Source organism: Bison bison, unplaced genomic scaffold, assembly GCF_000754665.1.
Source record: "Bison bison bison isolate TAMUID 2011002044 unplaced genomic scaffold, Bison_UMD1.0 scf7180017864158, whole genome shotgun sequence".
In the NCBI taxonomy this organism is placed as follows: Eukaryota; Metazoa; Chordata; class Mammalia; order Artiodactyla; family Bovidae; genus Bison; species Bison bison.
Window position 1 is genome coordinate 3,480,049 of NW_011494730.1, and position 16,927 is coordinate 3,496,975.

Below are 16,927 nucleotides of genomic sequence, written 5' to 3' on the forward strand. Positions count from 1 at the left end.
CCCACTTGCTTGGCCCCCAGCCTCACCTCTGCCTTGGGTCCCAGCCACACTGAGCCTCTTTTGTTTCCTCACAGGTGCCCTGTGCTTGGAAGCCCCTCGGGGCCCCAGACACAGCTTCCTCAAATGCATTCTTCTCTGTCCCCTCCCACCATTTCTTTGTCCGGGTGACTTCTACCCAGTCATCAAGAGCCAGCCTAAAGGTTGCTCCTTCTGGGGAGACTTTCTTGCCCTGCCCCATGCACTGGGCTAGAGGCTCTGCTTTGTGCTTCCAGAACATTCTCTGCTGCCCCATCAGAGCACTTACCAAACAGTATCATTGCTGGTTTGTCCCTTTCTCTCTAGACCAGCAGTTCCTAACTGGGTATGATTTTCCTGTTCCCCTATTCCCACGGGGGACAGATGTCAAAAGATGTCCTTGGTTGTCACAACTGGAGAGTTTCTATTGGCATCTAGTGGCCAGAGGCCAGAGACACTGTTAAACATCCTACATCCTACAGGACTGCCCCCACCATAAATAATTATCAGCCCAAAATATCCACAGTGCCAAGGCAGAGAAACCCTGCTCCAGACTGTAAATTCTGTCATATCCTTGCTGCCCAGCACGATGCTTGACACTCAGTATATCACAGTAAACAGCATGAATGAATGAATGCAGCTTACCTGTTTTGTGACTGCAACCTCTCTTAGCCTCAGAGAGGGTCCTCAGAAGTTAAAAATAGCTCACACTTTAAAGGCTTATCAAAAGTTTCAAGTACTGACCCTGCCTGCCTCATACGACTCATATGAGGTTTGGGTTAATGGTATGAAAGTGTTTTGAAAGTCCAAGTTCACATCATGGGTTGTGAACAGTATTGTCATGACTCTCAAACCTCACTCTGATTTTGATAAGCTGCTTTGGAACCATTTCAGCATTTAAAAGTCAAATTGATCCCCGAGGATTACTCTCCCCTGGAAATACTCATAAAAGTGATTAAAACAGTTTCTAGAGAAGCCCATCCCCTTTCCACAGCTCCGCTGTGGGAGACACACTGTGCTGGGGATGGGTTCACCAACGGGGGGCATTCCTGCCCTCAAGGGATTCATATCAATAGAACTTTGACACACCATCAAGCAATGAGGCTTATGCCAGGACCACCAAGGGGGGAGAGTTAACCAGTCTGGGAGGAGGTGGGGAGGCTTCTGCAGAGGGGTGATGTCTAGCTAGACACAGAAGGATGAATCCCTTATCCAGGTGGCCAAGTTGAGGGGAGTACAGCAGCCTGAGGACCAGCTTAGCTTCCCAGGAGGATCTGCTTTCTGTAGCCTCTCTTGGTCTGGAAATTTTGCTCTACTGGGAATACATTCCTGTTTGGACTTCTGAATTCCCATTTAAAAGCATAAAAAAAAAAAAAAATCCTCACATCCAGATCTCTGCATCTAATCATCCTGTTTCATTGCAGTCATCAACTGTACAGATCCTGGGCACCAAGAAAACAGCGTTCGTCAGATCCACGCCAGCGGCCCGCACAGGTTCAGCTACGGCACAACTGTGTCTTACCAGTGCACCCACGGATTCTACCTCCTGGGCACCCCAGTGCTCAGCTGCCAGGGAGACGGCACGTGGGATCGCCCCCACCCCCAGTGTCTCTGTAAGTACACGTCATTTACTCGCAGTGATCACCCGAGCACAGTGGCGGGATGGTCCGTGTCAGAGGACAGCCTCCTGTGTGTGTGTGTGTGTGTGGTCACCGTGATGGTCACTCAGAGTGCTCTCTGGATGTCAGAGCCCATCTTGGGCTCCTATTGGTTAGTTGTGTGTGTGCGTGTGTGTGTGTGTGTGTGTGCATGTGTGTGTGCACGTGTGTGTGTGTGCACGCGTGTGTGTGTGCGCGCTCAGTGGTGTCCAACTCTTTCCATCCCTGGTGGCTCAGACAGTGAAGAATCTGCCTGCAATGCAGGAGACCTGGGTTTGATCACTAAGTCTGGAAGATCCCCTGGAGAAGAGAATGGCAACCCACTCCAGTATGCTTGCCTGGAGAATTCCATGGACAGATAAGCCTGGTGGGCTACGGTCCATGGGGTCGCAAAGAGGCTGACAGGACTGAGCATCTAATACGTTGGGTTAGATGCCCCACCGATTCTCAGTCTCTCTCCCGGCTACAGGCTTACTCCCTTTCCTCTCTAATGCTGTCAGCAACCCCTTCAGTCTCCAAGGCTCCCTTCCTTTGGCGGTCCTGGCTGCGTAGTGGAAACCTGTCTCCCATTTTACTGCCTCCTTGATTTTCCAGAAAGACATCACATGAACCCCCTTTTTTAAAGGACTGAAGCAGAAATGCAACAGACCCTGGAGGCAGACAGACCTGGATTTGAATTCTGGCTCTGCCCCTAAACAAGCTGTGTGATTTGAGAGCCTCCGTTTCTTTGTCTATATCAATGATGCTAATGCCTGTTCCATAGGATTATTAGAGAATTAAATGAGAACACCCATTAAAAGTGCCTACTCAGTCGCTGCTCAATAAACAATAACTGCTTTAAAAGATATTGGGGAAAAATACAGGGCCAACATGTAGGGAAAAATAGGATGAGGGAGGCACTAAGAATCCTGACATCGGGTTGCTAGCCTCACATCCAGAAGAAAAAACAGTTCCTTAGGCCCCTGCTCCCGCATCTTATTACTAACCATGAGCCCCGGGGGTTGCTCTCTCTCCTGTCTTCCTAACAGCAGAGGTGAAGATGCAGTCCAGAGGGGCTGATGCGTATTGAGTTGGGCCATTCTGCAGTCCACCTATCTGTGGTGGCTCATACATACTTTGGCCCCTCAGTCGGAATGACTCCATCTCCTTATGCCCCTGTGCCTCTAGGTATGATAGGAGGCTGGTTCACCTACTCACCTGCCCATAGTTCCCTTGTCTGAGGACCCCACCCTGGCCATGCAGCCCCATTCATGACTGAAAAATCATCTGGGGTTGGAAATGGACCGCCACCTGTGTGCAGCAGTGGCAGCTGAGATTCTTGTATTTGAGAAAACAAATAAAAATAGCCTTTGGAGAAAAGCTTTCACTCTTTCACCATTAAGCCTGATGTTAGCTGTGGGATTTTTGCAGATTTCCTTTATCAGATTGAGGAAATTCCCTTCTACTCCTAATTTGTTGGACAGTTTTCCCATGAAAGGCTGTTGGAATTTTTTAAATGATTTTTCTACATCTATTGAGATGATCATGTGGTGCTTTTCCCCCCCTCATTCTATTAGTATGGTGTATTACATTGATTGATTTTCATGTGTTGAACAACTCTTGTGTTCTTCGAACAAATCACGTTTGGTCACGGTAAAATTCATTTTAATGTGCTACTGGATTTGGTTTGCTAGTATTTTTGTTGAGGATTTTTGCAACTGAATTCGTAAGGAATATTGGTCTGTAGTTTTCTTTCCTTATGATATCTTTGGCTTTGGTGTCAGGGCAATGCTGACCTCATGGAATGAGTTGGCAATTTTCCCTTTTCCTCTGTTTTTAGGAATAGTTTCAGAACTATTCCTGGTATTATTTCGTCTTCAAAATTTTCATAGAATTCATCAGTAAAATCATCTGGCCCTGGACTTTTCTTTGTTAAAAGTTTTTTGTTATTGACTGATTCTATTTATTTGATATAATTCTTTTCAGATATTCCATTTCTTCTTGAGTTGGTTTTGGCAGTTTGTGTGTTTCTAGGAATTTTTCCATTTTGTTTAGTTTATCTAATTTATTGGTATATAACCGTTCATATTCATCATATTCTCCTATGATGCTTTTTGCTTTTGTAAATTCAGTTGGTAGTAACATCTCCACTTTCATTCCGGATTTTAGAATTTGATTCTTCTCCCATCGCTGTATCTCTCTCTCTCTCTCTCTCTCTCCCCCTCCCTCTCTGTCACTTTCTCTCTCTCTCTCATACATACACACACACATCAGACTAGACACATTTGTCAATTTTCTTGATCTTGTCAAAGGACCAACTTTTGATTTTGTTTATTTTCTCTATTGTTTCTCTATTTTGTTGATCTTTGCATTAGCCTTTTTAATTTCTTTTCTTCTATTTGCTTTGGGTATATTTTGCTCTCTTTTTCTAGTTTATCAGAGAGGAAGTTTGGATTTTTCTTCTTTTTAATGTAGGCATTTACAATTATAAATTTCCCTCCAAGCACTGTTTCACTGTATCTCCTAAGTTTTGGTATGCTATTTTTTCATTTTTTTTCACCTCAAAGTATTTTTTAATCACTCCCCTGATTTATTCTTTGACTTACTGATTATTTAGGAGAGTGTTGTTTAATTTCCATATACCCGTGAATTTTTCACATTTCCTTCTTTTGTTGATTTCTTGTTTCATAGCATTTTGCTTACAGAATGCACTTGATATGATTTCAGTCTTTTAAAGTTTATGGAGATTTATTTTATGGATTAACATGTGGTCTACCCTAAATAGATGAGGCTTCCCTCATAGCTCAGCTGGTAAAGAATCCGCCTATAATGCAGGAGACCTGGGTTCAATCCCTGGGTTGGGAAGGTCTCCTGGAGAAGGGAAAGGCTACCCACTCCAGTATTCCGGCCTGGAGAATTCCACGGACTGTATAGTCCATGGGGTCACAAAGAGTCGGACACGACTGGGCGACTTGCACTTTCACTTTCTTCTAGATAACGTTTCGTGTGCACTTGAGAAGAGTGTTCATTCTTCTCTTGTAGGGCAGAGTGCCCTGCAGATGATGGTTAGGTCTAGTTGGTTTATAGTATATTCTGGTTGTTCTAACCGTGATTTAAAGTGGGGTGTTGGGAACTCCTGCTGTTATTGCTGATTTGTCTGTTTCTCCCTTTAGTTCTGTTAGTTTCTGCTTCAGATATTTTGGGGCTATGTTATTAGATGCATGTATGTTTATAGTTGTGTATCCTCTTGATAAAATGTCTTTTTATACTATAGAATGTTCTTCTTGTGCCTAGTCACAGTTTTTGTCTTAAAGGCTACTATGTTAGAAATTAGGATAACCACTCCAGTTATGTTTTGGTTATTATATCCATAATATATCTTTTTGCCACCTTTTTATTCTCAGTCTGTTTGTGTCATCGGCTCTGAAGTGCATCATTTGTAGACAGAATATACTTGAATCATGGTTTTTTTCCACTTTGCTAATATCTGCCTTTCACATGTTTAATCCACATTTAATGTGGTGATTGATAAGGTAGGCTTTATATATTCCATTTTGCTATTTGTTTCCTATGTATCATGTCTTTTTTATTGGTCCTCTATTCTCTTGCTGGCTTATTTTGCATTAAATAGATTTTTTTAGTGTACCATTTTAAATGATTGTTGTTTCTTTGACTGTGTATGTTGTTTAAATTATTTGGACTCCGGGAGTTGGTGATGGACAGGGAGGCCTGGTATGCTGCGATTCATGGGGTCACAGAGAGTCGGACACGACTGAGAGACTGAACTGAACTGAACTGAATAGTTACTCTGGAAATTACAATTAACATCTTAACTTATAGAAGCATCAGTTCAGTTCAGTTCAGTCACTCAGTCATGTCCGACTCTCTGTGACCCCATGAATTGCAGCACACCAGGCCTCCCTGTCCATCACCATCTCCCGGAGTTCACTCAGACTTACATCTATCGAGTCGGTGATGCCATCCAGCCATCTCATCCTCTGTCGTCCCCTTCTCCTCCTGCCCCCAATCCCTCCCAGCATCAGGGTCTTTTCCAGTGAGTCAGTTCTTCGCATGAGGTGCAAAGTATAGCAGCATAGTTTGGATTAATACCAACTGAATTTCAATTGTATATAAAAACATTGTCCTTATATAGCTCCATTACCTCTATATCCTTTGTGTTGTTATTGTTATACAAATTACATCTTTATACATTGTATGCTTATCAACAAAGGTTTCCAGTTATTGCTTTATGCAGTTTCTCAAGCAGGAAGAAAATAGAGTTACAGACAAAAAGTATGCTTATGCTATACTGTGTATTTACTTGTGTGGTTACCTTTTCCAGTGTTCTTTATTTCTTCACATGGCTTCAAGTTCTTTCATTTCAAGCCTAAAAGACTTCCTTTAGAATTGCTTTATCATTTAGAATTTCTTTCTAGGTTTACTACTGACACAGTCTCTCAGTTTGTGTTTTTCTGGAAATATTTTAAATTCCCTTTCATGTTTGAATGATAGTTTTGCTGGATATAGAGTTCATGGTTGAAAGTCTTTTCTTTCATCACTGTAAATAGGTCAGATTATTGGTGTATGGGGGGTGGGGTGCTGAAACTCCAATACTTTGACCACCTGATGTGAAGAACGGACTCATTTGAAAAGACCCTGATGCTGGGAAAGATTGAAGGTGGGAGGAGAAGGGGACAAGAGAGGATGAGGTGGTTGGATGGCATCACTGACTCAATGGACATGAGTTTGGGTAAATTCTGAGAGTTGGTGATGGACAGGAAAGCCTGGCGTGCTGCAGTCCATGGGGTCTCAAAGACTCAGACACGACTGAGCAACTGAACTGAACTGAATTGATGGGTTTTAAATCTACCATCTTATTTTATGTTTTCTGTTTGTTCTACCTATTAGTTTATTTTTATTTCTTTATTTTATTTTTAAAACCCACAATGTGTTGTTGTTGTTCTCTGCAGTTATTGTTCCCTTAGATTTGCTCACGTATTTGTCACTTTCTTTGCTCTTCATTCCCCTTCTCATATCTTCACCTTCCATATGAGATTATTTTCCTGCAGTTTGAAGACCGTCTTTTAGAATTTTATTTAGTGAAGATCTGCTGTTAGCAAACATTCTCAGTTTTTGTGATACATTTATTTGTCTCATTTTTTAAGATATTTTTGATAGGTTTAGAAATTCAAGTTGGCAGTTATTTTTTTTTAGCCCACTAAAGGAGAAGGCAATGACACCCCACTCCAGTGTTCTTGCCTGGAAAATCCCATGGATGCAGGAGCCTGGTAGGCTGCAGTCCGTGGGGTCGTGAAGTCGGACACAACTGAGCGACTTACCTTTCACTTTCACTTTTCACTTTCATGCATTGGAGAAGGAAATGGCAACCCACTCCAGTGTTCTTGCCTGGAGAATCCCAGGGATGGGGGAGCCTGGTGGGCTGCCGTCTATGGGGTCGCACAGAGTCGGACACAACTGAAGCGACTTAGCAGCAGCAGCAAAGGAATTTAATATCTTCTGACCTCTTTTGTTGCTGTTGAAAAACCAGCTGCCAGTCATTCACTCCTTTGTAAAGTCTTTCTCTGTCTTTGGTGTTTGGAATTCTTCCTGTTTATTAAATGGGAAGTTTACTGGATCACAGGTCTAGGCTGACACGTTTTCTCTTGGCACTATTGCCGACTTTCATTTTTAGTGATAAGTCTTCTGAAGTCTAAATTATTTTAGGTAGTCCATTTTTTTCTCCCTCACTGACTTCAAGCTTCTCTCTCTTTTGCTGGCATTCTGAATTTTCCTGCATTATGTTTAAATATTTTGTTTCCCATTCTTAAGATTCGTTAGACTTCCTGGATTTTTCTGCTATCTGGGGAATTCTTAGCTACTATTTCAGTAGACATTGTCTCCCGCTTCATTCTCCTCCTTTCCTATTTCTGAACCCCAGCATTAGATCTTCTTGTGCTTTTCTCTTTGTCCTTGAAATTCTCATTCATATTTTCCATCTCTGATAAATTACTCAAGGTCTGTTTTTACCATTCAGTGATTATCTTTTTAGCTAGGTCTAAGCTGAGGTTTAACTGAGTTCCCATTTCCAATTATTTATTTTGCATTTGAGAAATAAATGCATTATTTGTTTTTTCACATTTGCTTACTTATCTCCATAGTGTATTTTTCCTATATTAACTTGTTCCTTTTTCATATTTAACATATTAAATGTACTTATTATATATTCTATATCTGATACTTCCAATATCATTATCTTTTCAAGTCTGATTCTGCTATTGTCATTTCTGCTGATTCTCACTCTTGGTGACTTGTTTCTCCTTGTTTTATTATGTTTACATTGTGATCTTTTGACTGATCTTAATCTGTGGGAATCAGGAACCAGGGTCTCAGTCTGACAGAAGCCAAAGTCTAAAAACCAGCTAGGCATGATCTCTCAAAAGAAAAATGGCTAATGCCCAGAAGTTGCTGATATATAGAGATATATATATATATATATTTTTTTTATTACAGAAAGCCAGTGGTCCCTTCTTTTTCTTGTTGGGATTTACAAGGTGCTAAACTGGCGCTAATGGTAAAGAACCTGCCTGTCAATGCCGGAGATGCAAGAGACATGGGTTTAATCCCTGGGTTGGGAAGATCCCCTGGAGGAGGACGTGACAATCCACTCCAATATTCTTGCCTGGAGAATCCCATGGACAGAGGAGCCTGGCAGTCTATAGTCCATGGGGCCACAAAGAGTCAGGATGACTGAAGCAGCTTAGCATGCATAAATAGCATGCAAACTCTACTTACACTAATTACTAAGCCCGCCACATTATATTGTTATTAAGGACATGGAAACCAAGGGACAGACTGTTCTTTTTGGAGCAGGTGCAGGTTTTTCCAAGGCAGGCCCCATTCAAAGACAACCATGTGTATTACTTAGTCTAAATATGAACTTCAGCAAGATTCCCAGTAAAGGGATATACTAGCATCAGAACCTAGTTAGGCTATTCAGTTGTTGATGAGAGGAAATCTAGACATCTTCCCTGTGATTTGGTGCTGTTCAGTCGCTCAGCCGTGTCTGACTCTTTGTGATCCCATGGACTATAGCATGCCAGGCTTCCCTGTCCTTCACCGTCTCCTGGAGCTTGCTGATTTTGTAAGACTATTTCAAAAACACAAGCCCTGAGGCACTTCCACTGACTGTAAGGCTCTAGATCCCAGGTGACTCCCAGTAAAACCATTTTCACTGATGGCTCATGGTCATCATAACGTTTTTTAGTGGACTAATTGCATTTCTAATCCTGCTGCTGCTGCTGCTAAGTCGCTTCAGTCGTGTCCAACTCTGTGCGACCCCATAGACGGCGGCCCATCAGGCTCCACCATCCCTGGGATTCTCCAGGCAAGAACACTGGAGCAGGTTGCCATTTCCTTCTCCAATGCATGAAAGTGAAAAGTCAAAGTGAAGTTGCTCAGTCGTGTCCGACTCTTAGCGACCCCATGGACTGCAGCCTACCAGGCTTCTCCATCCATGGGATTTTCCAGGCAAGAGTACTGGAGTGGGGTGCCATTGCCTTCTCCTAGAAGATCCAATTATCTGTGAATAGGGTTGTGGCAAATTATGGAGGACTATACATATCCCCTAGTCAACCTGTTCCTTCCAGGTGACAGCAAACTGCTTTAATTGGTGTGGATATGCAGGTACCAAGCAAAATGCATGATCCGGGTCTATGTTATATGCTGTTTCCCTGATAAAATGCTTTAGAAAAAGTGGAAGCTGGAGGTGGCTGGCCATTCATACAACTTTCATTCTTAGGGTTTAAGAACCAGTGTGGGGGATCCTTTTCATTTTGCCATGGGACTCAGCACAGTCCACACCCAAGCATGAACTGCTGGTTTGTACTATTGCTTTTTGCTTAATTGCAACTTTGTATTTTATCAATCCCTTGTTATTCTGTGTAATGCAGGGAAATCTGCTATTATTAGGAGTGACAAATATCTATCTTGCCTATTTTTATATACACATTTAAGCTTAATACATAGTAAGCAGCTAAAGAGCCACTGCAGAAACTGGAATGATCCAAAGAGACCCCATTTGGACATGGCATGAATATGGAAAACATTAATTTTTTTATATTGACAAACTGAGAAATGCAGCAATATCTATTCCCCTTGTCTTTGTTCTTCACCTCTTAAGTTTTTGTGCAAACATACATTGAATGAAAGTCATTTCTCTTTATTGTTATCCTCATATGTCCTTTTCTTTTTTTTTCTTATCCACAACAGCCAAATCGTACTGGCATTAATTTTTCTTTTCTCCAAGCATTATTATTGTTCACTTCTTCCTCCTTTAAATGAACAAATCGTGGGAAAGGAATAAAACAATAGAGTATACTCTAGTTGCTAATTTTACAGACATTCAACTAGCCTAGATCAAGCCAGTAACAAAGAAAAAATAAGTTTAGGCACTGTATATGGTTTTTCAGAGATTATTCAATATTACCATAATTTGACACTATCCTCAAATTCCCCAAAGAAACATTTTAAAACCAAACAAGAACATCATAAAAAGTAATCAGTTGCAATTACAGAAATCATTATGGATAGCCAATATAAATGTGTACATATGTATACCAATAGACATGAACAGAAATGTTCTTATCAGCATTATTCATAAGAGTACAAAACTAGAAATAACCCAAACATCCATCAATAAGAAATAGCTGGTGAAATGTGATATATATCTCCATAGCACTGTGACAGTCAACCTTGAAGATGTTCCCAATGCCCCCCACCTCCTGGTATTCATACCTTTATGTAGCGTATTCCTAACTTGTCCCAGAGTTAGTCTGTGTGAGGTGGTGTGATTTACAAAGCTAGGTTATAAAATACATGCCATCTCCACCTGGCTTTCCTGGATCAGCCACTCTGGGGGAAGCCAGTCGAGCCTTCAGATGAATGCAGTCATCACTCTGGCTATAACCTCAGGGGGATTCTGAGTCAGAACCACCTGCTAAGCCTCTCCCAAATTCCTGACCCATATCATCAAAATAGATGTTTATTGTTATCTAGGCTTTGGGGCAGTTTGTTACACAGCAAAGGATAACTAACACACATGGTGTACTATATAGCAGAGATCAGCAAATGTTGGCTCCTGGGACAAATCTAGCCTTTGTCCTATTTTTGTATGCCCTTGAGCTTAGGAGGATTTTAAAATATTTTTTAAAATATTGTACCAAAAAAACCAGACAAACAAACAAAAGAATATGCAACAGAGACCTAAAATGATTACTGTCTGGACCCTTTAGTAAAACATTTGCCAATCCCTGATACATAGCAATGATAATGAACTGTTGCTACAGAAGAGCACAGACAAATATCACAGGCATAATGTTAAGTGAAAAGAGCTGGTGCAGCAGAATATATACTATAAGATTTCATTTAAATAAAATTCAAGAACAGGCAAACTAATTAATGATGTACAAAGTGAAGAGAGCAGTTTAATGTGAGGAGGGAAGAAAAGAGGTAGGAATAGGGACGGGGCAAGGTGGGGCTTCTGAGGTCCTGGTGGGGGCTTTTCTCAATCTTGGCAGTAGCTACATGAGTGTGTTCACTTTGTAACACTTCATTAAGCTCTGTACTTACAGTTATTGTGTTTTTGTATATCCATTTAAAAAAGAATTTATTTGAAATGTCATTAGAGAGTTTAAATTGGGCAATTTTAAAATCCAAACATTTCTAATAAAGTCACAGAATCATTTAAATTATAATCAGGGATTCCATTCCTGCCACAAGGAGAGAATTCACTGGTAGTCTCAAAACAGCACTGCAGAAGGGAGTCGATTATAGTGCTTAAGACTGTGGCCTCTGGAATCAACCTGCCAGGTTTTAAGAACTAATTCTACCACTGATGAGGTTTATGACCTTCAGTAAGTTACTTTGCCTTACTAGGCCTCATTTGTGTCATCAGGAAGGTGGAGATAAAAAATAAATAAAAACAGTACCTACTTCATAAGGTTGTCTTAAGGAACAGATGGTATAAACCTGGAAACTCACTGAATCAGTTATCTATTACTATGTAATAAGCCATCTCAAAACATATAATAGCATTTGTTTTTGTTGTCTCACAATTGTAAAGGTCAGGAATTTAGGCGAGGCTTAGCAATCTCATTAGTCTGGGTTCTCCAGAGAAAGAGAACCAATAACCAATAGGATATACATATATATATATTTTTTTTTTAACGTGTATTTTATAGATATGTAGTAAGATTTATATCTATCATAGATATAGTTATATAAGATTTATATCTATTTATCTGTGTCTAGATATAAAGAAACCATGAGCTATCTACATATCTATTTCTAAATATATATATGTAATATATATTATAATCATATGAGCCAATTTCTTATAGACATAGATACAGATAAAAATATATAGATATATGATAAGGAATCGGCTTGTACAAATTTGAAGGCTGTGAAACCCCCAGATCTGCACTGGGCAAGCTGTGGATCCAAGAGAGCAGATGGCATAGTTCCAGTCTGGGTTTGAAGGCCTGAGAAGTTAGGTGGAGCCAATGATGTAAATTCCCATCCAAGTCTGAGTCCAAAGGCAGGAGAATATTGACATTCCAGACTGAAGACAGAGGCAGAGAGATTTCTCTTTCTCCACCCTTTTGTTCTATTCAGGCATTCAAGAGACTGAATGAGGCCCACCCACATTGAGGAGGGCAATTTGCCTTATTCAGTCTACCAATTCAATGTTAATCTCATTCAGAAACCTCACAGATACTCCCAGAATAATGTTGGACCAAGTATCTGGGCATCCTGTGGCCTACTCAAGTTGACACATACAGTGAACCATCACTGCAGAGCTGGCTCACCTGTGCCCACTGTGGTTTAGTTAGGACTGGAGGGTCCACAATGGCTCCACCAACCTGACTCATTGGAAAAGACCCTGATGCTGGGAAAGATTGAGGGCAGGAGGAGAAGGGAATGACAGAGGATGAGATGGTTGGATGGCATCACCGACTCAATGGACATTAGTTTGTTTGTGCAAACTCCAGGAGACAATGAAGGACAAGGAAGCCTGGCGTGCTGTAGTCCATGGGGTTGCAGAGAGTCAGACACGACTGAGCAACTGAATGACAACAGCTTGTTGGAGGACTTGCTGCTGACTCTTCTCCAAGGGGCATCTCTCCAGCAGGCTGACTTGATCTTCGTTACTTGGAGGCTGAATTCCTAGAGAAAAAGAAGTTAAAATATCTCTTAAGCCAGAGTTCAGAATTCCTAAAACCTCATGCCACTACATTCTGTTGATGAGAGCAAGTCACAGGCCAGCCCAGATTCAAGGAGGGAGGAAATAAGAGACCCTGCCTCTGTGAGTGGGAGGAGTGGCAGGCCTGGGCTAAGATGCAGAGAATTGAGGGGGGCCGTGTTCACAGGCGGTCAGCCCTTTGGCCACCACAGTACATATCCTTCCCCTTTACATACCAGACCCCAAGGTTTAGTCCGTCCAAACCACTACCATCTCTTCTTGAACTACTGCAACAGCCCCCTCTTTCTCGCCCTGCCCTAGAATATTCTCCACACAGTTGCCAGGATGATCTTGTTAAAACGTAAGTCAGATCGTATCACTCCAGGAGGGGTCCCATCGTGCTTGTAATAAAGCCCAAAATCTATGCCATGATGTGGCTCCAAGCAGCCTCTCCACCCATATCACTTCTGTTCTTTCCTTGTTCGTTCTGTTCCAGCAACCCTGGCTTTCCTGCTGTTCTTCAGACACCCCAGGCTCATCCTCTGGGCTTTTCTACTAGATGTCCCTTCCCGCAGAACACTCTTCCCCAGATCTCACATGGCTGGTCTTTTCACTCAGACAGTGCACTGCTCAGATATCACCTCCTCAGGGAGATCTTCCCTGACCACCCTACTCATAAACAGTTCCCTCATCCCACTGAGCATCCTTTTGCTCATGCAGCTTTATTTTCCTTCATAGCAACCCCAAGTATTTTCTTATTCATGGTCTTTCTTCCCCACAGGGCTTCCCTGGTAGCTCAGACAGGAAAGACTCTGCCTGCAATGCAGGAGACCCAGGTTCAATCCCTAGATCAGAAAGATCCCCTGGAAAAGCGAATGGCTACCCACTCCAATATTTCTGCCTGGAGAATTCCATGGACAGAGGAGCCTGGCGGGCTGCAGTCTGTGGGGTCGCAAACAGTCAGACACGACTGAAAAACTAAAACTTTCTTTCACTTCCCCACTAGACATCAGCTCCATGAGCGCTTGGACTTTGTTCTCGCAGACACATAAAGAGGCGCCTCACAAATAACAGGCACACAATACATATATGTTGAGTAAATGAAAGCGCCTGGGATCAACCCGTGGGAGAACAACAGGAAGGCAACCCCAGCAATATTGACAGCATTGTCCTGCCCTGGCCCGTCCACCTCAACACTCTAGCCTCATAACTAGTGTCCACTTATAGTTTGCTGTCTCAGAAAAAGAGAACTCACAACTAAAGAGGACAAGTTAAAGACAACTGTTGTGGGCAGTTGTAAGATGCAGTTAGAAAGGACTGCAACTCTGGCCCTTATTCTGGACCCTGTGGCCAGTCCCAACAGTCCCAGGATGAGAGCTCACCCATTCGCTTTGTTTTTAATTATTTTTTATTGGAGTGTAGTTGATTTACAATGTTGTGTTACTTTAAGTGTACAGCAGAGTGAATCAGCCATGTATATATGCATGTATCCATTCTCTTCTAGACTCCATTACCAAATAGAGTTCCCTGTGCTATTCAGCAGGCTCTTACTAGTGATCTATTTTATACATAGTAATGGAGATCAGCCCTGGGATTTCTTTGGAAGGAATGATGCTCAAGCTGAAACTCCAGTACTTTGGCCACCTCATGCGAAGAGTTGACTCATTGGAAAAGACCCTGATGCTGGGAGGGATTGGGGGCAGGAGGAGAAGGGGACGCCAGAGGATGAGATGGCTGGGTGGCATCACTGACTCGATGGACGTGAGTCTGAGTGAACTCCGGGAGTTGGTGATGGACAGGGAGGCCTGCTGTGCTGCAATTCATGGGGTCGCAAAGAGTCAGACACAACTGAGCGACTGAACTGAACTGAACTGAACTGAATGTGTACATGCCAATCTCCCAACTTATGCCCTCCCCCAATTTCCCCCTTGGTAACCATACATTTGTTTTCTATATCTGTGATGAAATTCCTGTTTTGTAAATAGGTTCATTGGTATCATTCTTTAGATTCCACATAAAGGCAGTATGATAAGCCATTTGTCTTTCTCAGTCTGACTGTGTATACTATATGTCCCACCTTTCTGCCAGAGACATCTTAGTATGCACAAGAGGCGAGGAAGAGAAGAAATGGGTATTACTGTGTCCCTACCATGTGCTGATTGGTTTCGTTCACATTATCTCATTCAGCTCTTAAAACAACAGACATTGCTCTTCAGTTCACAGATATGGAAACTGGACAGTGAGGTGGGAAGTCAGTGTTTGCTGATACTGGGTGGGTGAGCCAGCAGGAGGTTTGCTTCGGTAGACACCTCAGCTTCTTATCGTCTTGAAAAGCCTAGCGTGTGTCCTGTGAGGATGATCCATCCCAGTGCAGAGTTGCTGAGATGTCTACTCTTCCCCACAGTGGTGTCCTGTGGCCATCCAGGCTCCCCGCCCCATTCCCAGATGTCCGGGGACAGCTATACAGTGGGGGCAGTCGTGCGTTACAGCTGCACCGGCAAGCGGACCCTTGTGGGAAACGCCACCCGCATGTGTGGGCTGGACGGACACTGGACTGGCTCCCTCCCCCACTGCTCAGGTAAGGGGCTGGTGTGGGGGAGGGGTTCCAATGGAACACGTGGCTGGTGGGAGGGGGGCAGTTCCGAGGTGAGAGTGAAACAGACAGAGGGGAGGGAAGCAGAGGTTTTGGACCTTCATCCCATCCCTCCCAGGCAGAGAGCACAGCTGAACTGCACAGCTGAACTGAAATGAACTGAACCCATCTCTCCCAGGCAGAGAGCAGGGCTCTCAGAGGTCCCAACAGGACTTCAGCCCTTGGTGGTTCAAGCCCAGCTTCATGCCCTTAGACTCTGGCCAAGCCGAGATAGCCAAGAGATTGCAGAATCAATGAAGATGTGGTTTCTGAGATCACCCATGGCCACCATGGGTGGTCATGGGTGGTCACCATGGTCACCATGGCCAGAATTCTCTCCAGACTCATTACCATGAGGTCCCAGGAACAGTCCAAGCCTTCCTGTTGTTGGCTCACGTCCAAACCCACTCTGGTGTTCTCTCCTTCCCTGTGTGGGACTCCTGGACCCCAGCCTGCTTCCCTTTCTGTATCATCACTTCTTCTGTTTGTTCTGTGTCCCTCCTGGCCCACTGAATACAGTTCTCCTCTTCAGCTTTAACACACCAGTCCCCAGACTTTTCCTATGAATGAATTTATTTTCTTGTTAATCTCTGTGGGGACATGGAGAGAGGTCATCAACACAGCAAATGTAGGGAATTGACAGAGCTCCCAAGTCCATATTTCCAGATACTCATCTGTAATGTCATAAAAGAACAAAAATATTTGAAATTGAATTTTCCTACTAATGACGGAAACCACCAAGGCAAAAAACCAGCACTCCACAGCTTTCTCTTCTTTGGGGTGAGCTTGCCTGGCCTCAAGAAGGGATCTCACATAGGATGTCGCCCCCAAGAGGGCAACTGTTCATGTGGCTTGACGCTTCTCAAGAAGCCCACCTTGGCATTGAAATTAACCCCTACCCCTTCCCATCTCGAGATGCCCTCGAGACATAAGGATCCTGTTGTTCAGTTGCTAAGTCATGTCAGATTGTTTGTGACCCAGTGGACTGCAGCATTCCAGGCTTCCCTGTCCTTCACTATCTCCTGCTTAAACTCATGTCCATTGAGTCAATGATGCCATCCAACCATCTCATCCTCTGTCATCCCATTCTCCTCCTGCCCTCAATCTTTCCCAGCATCAGAGTCTTTTCCAATGAGTCAGCTCTTTGCATTAGGTGGCCAAAGTATAGGAACTTCAGCTTCAGCATCAGAGCTTCCAGTGAATTTCAGGGTTCATTTCTTTTAGGATTGACTGGTGACCTCCTTCTAATATAGACGGCTTCTCCTTGAAGTGGGACCTCACCCATAAGACATGCGTCTGCTCCTGCAGTTTGAGATTCCCAGATGAGCCTATCTTCCAAAATTTAGGGCACTGCCAGCATATTTTGTTGTTCAGTCGCTCAGTCGTGTCCGATTCTTTGCA

General features: G+C 43.0%; 1 protein-coding gene across 1 annotated transcript in view; it reads left to right on the forward strand.

Moving 5' to 3' along the window:
• Window positions 1-16,927, forward strand: part of CSMD2 (CUB and Sushi multiple domains 2) — a 655,591-nt gene that overhangs the window by 612,136 nt on the left and 26,528 nt on the right. Inside the window, exons 56-57 of the mRNA XM_010841252.1 lie at window positions 1,440-1,628; window positions 15,299-15,472. Coding sequence (XP_010839554.1) covers window positions 1,440-1,628; window positions 15,299-15,472 — 363 coding nt within the window. The remainder of the gene's footprint in view (window positions 1-1,439; window positions 1,629-15,298; window positions 15,473-16,927) is intronic.